Source organism: Nematolebias whitei, chromosome 17 (genome assembly GCF_014905685.2).
Source record: "Nematolebias whitei isolate Nwh7 chromosome 17, NemWhi1, whole genome shotgun sequence".
NCBI classification, from domain to species: Eukaryota; Metazoa; Chordata; class Actinopteri; order Cyprinodontiformes; family Rivulidae; genus Nematolebias; species Nematolebias whitei.
Window position 1 is genome coordinate 26178760 of NC_056514.1, and position 10060 is coordinate 26188819.

A 10060-nucleotide genomic window follows, 5' to 3' on the forward strand; every position below is an offset into this window, starting at 1 on the left:
ATCTGCATTTGCTGGACAAGAACTGAACTCTGAGTTGAAGAGGAAGAAATACTATAAATGGCCGACTATAATTTTAGATGATTTGGTTTTATCTGCAGTCCAGTCTCCATGTTTACCTGTGCAGCGAGACACATGCACAACTGGACTACGTTCGGTAAAGCAACACAAAAACAAAGTAGTAAATTTAGTCTCGTATTGTGGGTTTTTTTCTGCTTTAGAGCGAGTTCTGGGTTAAAGTGACACCTTCCTGGAAACACAGCCACATTCTACAAGGATTGTGATTTAATTCGCTCATAGTCTTCTGAGCAACAGTGCAATTTTTAGTTTTGTGTTATGACAAGAAGTTACCAGTACTCTGCAAAACATTTCTTGTTGTTTAATGTTCAGTTTTTATATCCAGTGGTTTTTCTGCGTTTTGAGATGGGAATGAAAGTTGGCGCCTTTGTGCCTTGACATAAACAAAAAAAATTAATTCAACCTTTATTTATATGCAACTTTCTTTAGGATGAAATAAAGCTCATTTAATGGCTAGCTGAACTGAATGTTTTGTGAAAATGCGCTGACTGCTGAAGAAGCTTAACTGACATCGAGGCTGAAGGCAGTGTGACACTAGAAGAGGCTAAATGCTAGCTAAAAATAGCACGTTTTAAGCTGAAAGTAAGAAAAGGCTAGCTGAATGCTAAATGGAGCAAGATGAAAGTATTAAAATTTAAGCTAAATTGAACATTGTCGAGAGGCAAAAGCTAAGCATATCTAAAGGCTATATATAAGCTAAAATAACAAAAAGCTGAAGTAGCAAAGTACATTTCAAAGAAAAAGTTTTTGAAATTGAAGATATGAAGAAAAAATATTAAGTTAAATGTTTTGAAAAGTATAAGAAAGGAACTAAAGTCAAACTTCATGGCCTGAATGAGTTTGCAGATGTGCACAGTGACCTCTGAAATAATTTAATAAAAACCACAAGGACTGGGAACATGTCAATTGAATTAAAATGAACATTCAAAATGACAATTATATTTTTCTTTCTGTTAAGCTAGTTTACATTTAGAACAATATCTGGTTAAATTTAGTAAGAGGAAAACTTAACTAAAGCTTAGAGGACACTCCGTGTTTGTCCAGATTTACAATTTTTTGTTGCATTTCATGTCTAAAAATCATGGCAGAGATGTACAATAATGTTTTTGCCTGTATGCATATGAACATATGTACACAGGTAAAAACATTGTGTGTTACCAACATATTTCTTGAACCTCTGGACAAACTTGCAGAAAGTAATAATTGTTAATTTGATTACTTGTAAGAGCCGCCCTGTTTCAAGATGGCCGCCACAACAAACTTTCCACCAAATGCATAAAAAGGGCAATCACTCGGTCAGTTTTACAGATATTAAGCTAGAGTTTGGTGTGGTAGTAGCTGAGGGGCATTAACAACACATGCTCTGAGGGTGAAGGTGTGACCAAAACGGGAACAGCTCCATTTCTTAAGCATTCCTTCAAGGAATATTAGGTTTTATATTTTCCCTGTGTCCGCCCAGGCTGGTTTAATGTGTGTTTTTTTGTTTAAATTAATTACAAATTGGAAAACATTAACGAGTTCATGGATTTCTTTTAAAAGTCAATAACCGAGCAAACAAAAGAAGAGCAGCAGCGGAGTGTGAAGAAGTGCCGCGATCGATTACTCCTGTCTGATCTCTGATGTAAAGATGGATGCCTGTCGGAATTGGTAAATAAACTCAATTAGGAGGGTTCGCGTGGCCGCGGCTGCGTTGTTTCTCGCCGTGGGGGGGAGAAGGGGGGGACTTGGTGAAGCCGGGGGCTTCGTGTTGGTCCTGTTGGAGGTTTGCAGGGGCACAGTTGGTGACGGACAGCCGCAGTGCAGCAGCAGCAGAGCCGCCTCGCTCGCCCTCTCTGCCTCCGTAATAATGATGTGCTTCCTCAGCTGCCGAACAACTCCGTGAGCGTTTCACGTTGTGTGTGCCGACCCAAGTCGCTTTGTTACACGCCGAGCTCCTGACTTGGTGGTTTTGTGTGCAGACTTGTGTTACCCTCCTGGCATTGTTAGTGGTCTATTCATAGCGCCGCTCTTTGTTTTCTTCCAAGGTTTTGAGCTAAGCTACTTCCATTGAATGGTAAACGCTCGCGGCAGCTGCGAAGAGTTGAGCTAACGTCCGTCTCTCTGTCTGTTAAGGTGAATGAAGGTGTCCCTGCGTTGTGCCAATGACTTTCTCTGTTTTGTGTTGCTCGCAGGCTTTAAGAGTGGGAAGCAACTCGGCTCCGTGTTCAGCGTGCAGTTGTGAGTCTGCATCACATTCACACACTATTGTTGTCCACACAGGCTGTTTGTCATCCATTGTTTCTACAGGGGGGTTTGTGCTCCTTGTCCTCTGCAGTCCTGTTCTGGCCAATGCTGGCTGCAGCTACAGCATGACCACAGCAGCGTCTGCTCATCTGGTACTTCTGGCAAATGAAAATGGAGGAGGTTTCAATGTCCAGCCTGGACAACAGCAAGCTGGAGGTACTGTGCACTCACTAACTGGATGAGCCGAAGAAATATAAGAACGCTGCAGGATTTCAGGAAACTCACAAATAGGAATATTTTCCGTCCCTCCCTTGCAGGCCCTAGCTCAGGACATCCTGTCAGACCTGGTGGAGGATGCATGCCTAGGGCTTTGCTTTGAGGTGCACCGGGCTGTTAAACAGGGCTACTTTTTCCTGGACGACACGGACCAAGAAAGCATGAGGGACTTTGGTGAGGATGACCTGCCTGGTCTGCTGAAAGGGTCCCACAAAAACTGTGAAAGTCTGAGTCTGTGCATCCAGGCAGACCTGTACAGCTGACACTTTTTTATTTTTGCCACGATCACATAAAAACAAAATGCATTAAACAAAGGATTTTTATGTGGTATGTTTGAAGTACTAAGCTACAATCATCCGATTACATCCATAAGACTTTAATGTTTTCTACAGGTAACTTGTAAATATTCTGTACTGTTGAAACACCCGTTCATGATGCTGTGAAACTGACTGCCTTATTAATAGGCATTTAAAAATGACATTTTGAACACAACATATTGCTTAAAACCTAGTTAAAAGCAGCTTTTATTTGAATTAATTTAATCCCGAATGTTCCATCTCATTAGCCAGATAAATACATTCGCTTTTACCATGCCAAAATAATCAAGTTTTATTTACAGTGACTATTGTGCCCTTCATGTTTGGAAATTATGTCGAGCGTGAGTAGACGTTACAAATACGTTTTAACTCCCTTTTCATTTTGCATGCTGGATCTTGCATAGCACAACCAGAAAGCACAACGTGCAATATAAGTATACCACAGTACGTCAGCTGGACCTTGCTGACGACGTCACATATTTCTCTTAATTTTGAAAAGGATTTTCCGTGACATAATGTACAATTTTTAGGGCAAGTCATGGAAGGAAAAGAAACGGCAAGAAGATAAAACGTTATCTCAGGAAAAATAATCAAGTTTTGCTCATGTGTTCAGACTAAAGGGTCTCATGCTGATCAGTTTTCTCGCTCCTAAAGAAGACGCTAACACTCACTCGTTCATTCAACATAAATCATAGTTCAGGCATGTTGCATATGCTGTTTCATCTTCGCCTGCTCTGGTTCTCTCATGCATTAAAGACGAACGTACACGCAGCAGTTTTACCTAAAGAGTTGACTTTTATCTTTTCAGAAATCGTTGACCAGCCTGGACTGGATGTGTTCGGCCAAGTGTTCAACCAGTGGAAAAACAAGGAGTGCGTTTGTCCCAACTGCAGCCGGAGCATCGCCGCCTCACGCTTCGCCCCCCACCTGGAGAAATGCCTCGGGATGGGACGAAACAGCAGCCGAATAGCAAACCGCAGGTAAGCCCAGAAAACTGGGCTTTTAGCCGCGCACTCTGCTAGGGTCCTGAACAAGAACAAACAGCTGGGTCCTGCTGAAGCGGCACAAACCGTCGTGCAGCTGCAGAATCACAAGTCGTTTCACCTTGGAACACCTTTTGTTTTCTGATCAAACTGTATGTAGCAGTGAGTAATGCTGAGTCACTGTGCCTGTCATGCCTCGCTGCGTTACAGAATAGTCACTGGTAACAACACCAACAACAAGTCGGAGAGCGACCAAGAAGATAACGACGACGTCAATGATAATGACTGGTCTTACGGGGCGGAAAAGAAAGGTGATGCTCCGAGGCTTCTTGAAGATTCCCAGAGAATAGCTTACTAAACAAATGTTTAATCTAAACTTTGTCTTTTTGCTTACAGCAAAGAAAAGAAAGTCAGATAAGGTACATTTCTTGTCCTGGAAATGCTTTATCTGCGTCATTCCTCTTATTTTTCAAAAGATACGTTGGAAAATTGTTGTTCTGTCTTTGCACCTCAGAATCCAAACTCACCAAGAAGATCCAAATCCTTCAAGCATAAAAGCAGTAAGTGCACACCTTTTAAACTTCGACATAAACGTTGACCTCTGGCAAAACGTGGAATTATGCTTCAGCCGGCTTTAGGTGTATCTATTACTATAATATTAAGAAAAACGACAAAAATGGCAGCTGAGCATTCTGTCTTTTGTAAAACCATACTTTTAAAATATGTATACAGTTGCTGGAAATAATAATTTTCTTAGAATAAGTAAATAAAATGTTATCACCATGTAGTTTCTAAACAAAAAAAAAAAAAGAAATTGAGAAACTTTGACGGGGACTGCCACGTTGCACCCATTTTAAAGTTTTTGATTTGACAGTATTATGTGTTGGGGTTTTCTCTCCGCTACCGCCACATCGAATTTCAGCTTAAAATGTGAAAATATAAATGAGCTAAAGTAATTTTTTTTTCTTTTAACCTATGGTGGCCATCTTGGATTTTTTCCCCATATTTATAAACCAATTTTTGGCTGAGATATGACCGTTTTCATTCATTGTGACATTGAAAATATTGAACACTACCATTTTCAGCTGCTAGATAACACCATAGGAGTATGGTATGCCATTGTGACATGTAGTAGGTAAAAGTGGCTATTAATGACACAATCAACTTGCCATATACTGCCACCTTCGTTCTGCTCACTTGGAGCAGTTGTTAAATCGACTTCATTTCACTGCGTCGCCCCGGCGAAATGCAGCTGATTTGACCATTGAAGTGCATTTGTTTAGTAAAAGTTCAACTGAGACACACCTTTACTATAATTTTGAGCAAACAAATAATTGTTTTTAAGTGTTAATTTTGTTAAATTCTTGTTAAAGTCCTCCTGTGCATGCTCCCGCGGCCACTATTTGGCAGCAAATCAATTTTTGTCACAACACTGGTCCACATTTCCGGGTTGTCAGCGGTGACGCGTAACAAACGCGACGGGTCAGTGGTGATGCATAATAGATGCGACTTATACGGCGACGCAACATATTTGTTTTTTTCCACTTTATTAGACATATTTGGACTGATGTGACTTATAGGGCGGAGCGACGTGTACGGTGGAAAATACGGTACTTATTGCACAGTCCTGAAGACCAGACGAAGAAAATCATAACATAAATAAAATATGCTCCATGTTTTTCTCATGTCCGTGTCCTTTTAAACTGAGTTTTTGTAATTAAAGTTTAACGTCTCCCAGCTACCGTGTTTGTTTACCTACTCAAAACAGCTGAAATGACTGAAATAAGGTCAAACGTTAGATCTAGAGACTTGTTTTTCCTGCACTGACTCCAGCCAGCCTAATGCAGGCCAGTCACATGACTCAAGCTTCCACTTGGATTTAGTAGAGTCCTTTGTTTACATTAAGTGTAGACCCACATTTCAAAATCACATTCTACATGAAGTATCTGCAAAACTACTGGAGTAAACTCTTTCACATGGCACTATTTGATATAATTCACAATAATCTTTTACGGTTTTAGTTCATAGTTTCCATCGAGTATTTTTTAAAAACAAATACAGTACACCGGTACACATTAAGAGATGTTTTTAAGGTGATTGTTTGTGCACTTTAAATGATTTTTTTGTTACTCCAACAAAACAGCTGATTTATTGTCAATCAAAATGATTGTACTGTATAAAGTTTTGCTTAACTTCAAGATGAAAGTGCATTTTCTATCACATAAATTTTAAAATATGACCAATTGTACTCAAAAAGTCTCCAACTTAAACTTATGTGCCTAATTTAAAGTCAGAAGAGATCAGGTTCATTACATTTAACTTTTAGATGATCTAGTGATCGTTGCTCGCTGCAGCGCTGAGAGCAGCTCATCTTTGCTCGTCTCCTTCGCAGGTACAGCCAGTAAAGCCAGTCAGGACGGTGAAGCCCACGCACCACCCAAAGACTCGTACACCGCTCCTGCACGGCCAGTGGGTACGGGCTCAACATTTCATATGTGCTCAGCCACTCGGCAGAGCACAACTTCACTTTTTTGTGTTTGTTCTGTTTTCTGTGGGGCGTATAATATAACGCAAAGGTTTTAAATCACCTCTGATTTCTTTACATTTTGCTTTCAAAAAGGCTGATATTTTTATTTTATTTTTTGTAATTGTTCAAAGTGGTCCTGATCAATATTTAGTCTTTCAATTAGGGATGCACGATATTTTCGGCATGGTATCGGTATCGTCCGATATCAGCGATAAAGGTAAATATCAGACATCAGCCATTCAATCAAAATAACTCACCGATATAAAAGGCTTCTGTTTTAAGTTGATTTTAATTTAAGAAACTGAAACTGTAGCATCCCTACTTTCAATGTTTTTCTTTGGGCCTTTTTTTTGTTACTAATTTTCAGCTCAGATTTTGTACCTGTTAATAATTATAGAGGATAGTGGACAAGTGGTAGACTTGTTCAAATAAAGAATCTGAACGTCCTTTAATAGGAACCAAATACAGGAGAAAAAAAAATCACAATTCAGGATATGAGAGATGAATCATCTTTCAGCTGATCATGTTTTCGGCTCATGACTCTTTGAGAATCACCTTGTTGGTGCTAAAATACTATTTCCATCTGTAAAACTCTTATCTTTGATATTTTTTATGGATTCAACCAAAGAAAATTAAAGAAATGGCGTCTTTGTGACGAGCTTCGGGTACTGGAGTGCCTAAATAAGTTTGTAAACACAATACTGAGTCATCCCATGAGTTTAGGAGCTTTTTATGTCCGAATGCTTCAGAGGTAGGTGGCATAAACATTTCACTGCACATGTTGGACTGAAAATTAATAGAAGCCAAAATTCAAAGCCATATTGCTCAAGACCACTTTAAATAACTACAAGAAAGTCTGGTTCTTTAAATCATCCATTTATTTGTTGCTTTTAAAGATTTTTGAGAGGTTTGATTTCTTTGGAAGGGATCACTTTCTTTTGTGTGGCTCTTGGAGTTTCATGCATTAAAAACTGCTCCCCCCCGCACCCATTAATGTAATTAACAATAATTTGTTCCTTTTTTTAAATCTGAACAGTTTTTGCTCCAACCTACCGTATTTTTACCGTACAGTTTTTTTTGCATAATTTCCCTACAACTTATAGGCCAAAGCGACATATTTATGGATTTTTTTTCTATATTTATAAACTATTTTTTGGCTGAGATATGACCATTTTCATTCATTCTGACTGGGGGAAAAAAATTGAGCAGTACCACTTTCAGCCACTCAAAAGCAGCAGTGTAGTCATAGATTTATGGCATGCTGTTGAATCATGTAATAGGTAAACGTGGCTATGATGACAAATTCAAAAAAAGTTCAAAACAAAAACAACTGGACTTTATTTATTATACTTTACTTTATACTTTGTTTTTTTCCTTTAGCTTTTTTGAATTTACCTTGTCCTGAATGACTGAGAATCTTCACCAGCTATTAATGACTCAATTGGCCTGCCATACAACCACCTTCATTCTGCTAGCAGCTTAGAACCATCAAAGCAGCTGCACCTCCCCAGTGAAATGCAGCTGATTTGACCCTCAAAGTGCATTTTTTAAGTAAATGTTAGACTGAGACACACCTTTACTATAATTTTGAGCAAACAATTGTTTTTAAGTGTTAATCTTGTTAACTTCTTGTTAAAGTCCTCCCGTGCACAGTCCCGCGCCCGCCATTTGGCAGCCCATCAATTTTTGGCACAACACCAGCCCACATTTCCGGGTTCGGTTCACATTTCCGGGTTGTCAGCGGCGAAGAGTAACAAACGCGACGCGTCAGGGGTGACGCATAATAGATGCGACGTATATGGCGAAGCGACATCTTTATGGATTTTTCCATTTTATTAGACAAATGTGGACTGATGAGACTTATAGGGCGGTGCGGCGGAACATACGGTACTTGGATTTACTAACTTGGCTGTGTATATGACGCCCCTACTGTGTTCTTTTCTGCAGGTATGATGGGTCCTAGACGTCGTTTGGACAACCAGGAGAGTCCACGCATGTTGATGAAAGACGAGACATTTTCTCAGTAACGCACTTGGCAACAAAAACACTTTGTTTTGTTTGTGTGGGAACGGAACACACAGAAAAAAAGACCAGTGGCACTGGAGCTTTGGTTCTTTATGCTGTCAAACCAATGGACGTTTAGAGGTGACATTTGTGTTTGCTGCTCAGCAGGAGCAGCCTGAAACATCCCAGTCTGGACTTGAATGACTTTATTTTTATTCACAGAATCATTGTACCAAAACCAATTTTTTTTTTAAACTTTTGTTTTAGTTAATTTTTAGTCCAAAAAATTTGGGATTTTGTTGGCGTGTCCTGCTCAGAGGAAGAATCTTGTGAAACTGATGCAGTGGCTGAGACAGCTGGGCTAAGTGAGAAAAATCTGCACATACAGTATTTTGTTTCCTAAAACACAAGAGATTAGTTGAACTGCTATTATTTTACATTTTCAAATCACATTCTTTAAAAAGAATATGTCAAAGACAATCATGATGATGGTTTGTCTTTTGTTATCCCTGTCAGGGCTCCAGTTCTGCAGCTGAATCGCAACACGAGCAGCTCTGTTTGTCATTCACCTGTGGAACCTCGTTGGAAAAGGTTCACAAAATGAACATGTAATTGTACAAAACAGCTGCTGGCTGAAAGCAGCAGGTTTCTGTTTGGCTTTCTCTCTCGGTGGATAGATCGGCTTGTTTTCTAGCATTCAAATGCGTCTCTTTGTATCATGTTTACATTGTAAAGGGTTGCATATGTCCTTGGTGTGATGTGATAGTGTAAATATTCTAAAAGGTAAAATGCTGCTATCATGGCTCAGTTTGTTTCATCTGTCTAGCATAATAAATAATTTCTTACACGTCTTCAGGCTCTGTTTGCATTTGGCTGGCCAGCAGAGGGCGCTGTTGATCAAATGAGCCACTCTTCAATGGATGGTTCAGTTTTTAAACTGCTGAACTACAGGAAACATTGTTTCCTCTGATTTCTCCTGTTTATTATGAGAGGTAATGTATGTTACCATTCATAAAAGTTAAAACTATAAAATTATCCATTATTAAAATATATTAAACAATGCGAATATTAGGGATTATTTGAGATTCAAATCTTAAAATAGTGCTTTGAAACTGTCAATTATTAGGCACCATTATGTCACAGGTCATTAATAATTTTCAAGTTTTTTTTTTAAGTAAAATCTTAACTCATGCAATATTTATTCTAAAACTAAGAATCAATTTTTGTTGAGCCAAAACACTTGTTTTAATAGTTTCTTTCTCTAACCCTAATACGTTTTAGTTGTTACACTTAACACTACATACAGCCATCAACTGCTCCAAACTCAGGACCCAAATGAAACCCAGATTCACCATTTTGCTCTTTGCACTATAGATTGAAACTGATGACAACCACAAAAGCAAAGGTAGTTGATCTTTATTTTCTCTTTAACAAAAGTTCTGAGTTTGAGGATTTCTTGTGTTTTTAGTTTAACCTGCTCATATGGAGCATGTTCCTACGGTTTATTCGGCTGCTTTAATTGGAAACCGAGGCATAACGTGCTCTCGTGGTGGTGGTGGGGGGTCAGCGTGACTCAGTATTGGATTATTGGCCTGCAAGCAGTTGAACCACCAGACCTTAACAAATTGTTGAATTGTACTGCTGCAACTATGAAC

The 10060-nt window shown here is 39.2% G+C and overlaps 1 protein-coding gene across 2 annotated transcripts; it reads left to right on the forward strand.

Annotated features, from left to right (window-relative positions):
* Positions 1-1676: 1676 nt before the first annotated feature.
* On the forward strand, positions 1677-9230 carry atxn7l3b (ataxin 7 like 3b). 2 transcript variants are annotated; one of them, XM_037691028.1, is made up of 10 exons: positions 1677-1722; positions 2247-2292; positions 2362-2514; positions 2616-2748; positions 3700-3871; positions 4085-4185; positions 4271-4293; positions 4389-4434; positions 6267-6347; positions 8349-9230. In XM_037691028.1, the coding sequence occupies exons 3-10, from the start codon at positions 2464-2466 to the stop codon at positions 8426-8428; spliced, it is 687 nt and encodes a 228-aa protein (XP_037546956.1). In that variant the 5' UTR covers positions 1677-1722; positions 2247-2292; positions 2362-2463; the 3' UTR covers positions 8429-9230. The 2 variants fall into 2 exon arrangements, with proteins under 2 accessions (XP_037546956.1, XP_037546955.1); XM_037691027.1 differs by having other exon boundaries at positions 2390-2514.
* The last annotated feature ends 830 nt before the right edge of the window (positions 9231-10060 follow it).

Bases quoted from the DNA above. Each gene is read 5' to 3' on its own strand.
- atxn7l3b (XM_037691028.1), top strand. From the start codon at position 2,464: ATGAAAATGGAGGAGGTTTCAATGTCCAGCCTGGACAACAGCAAGCTG. The intron at 3,872-4,084 runs GTAAGCCCAGAA...GCTGCGTTACAG, and splicing joins AGCCGAATAGCAAACCGCAG to AATAGTCACTGGTAACAACA. The intron at 4,294-4,388 runs GTACATTTCTTG...TTTGCACCTCAG, and splicing joins AGAAAAGAAAGTCAGATAAG to AATCCAAACTCACCAAGAAG.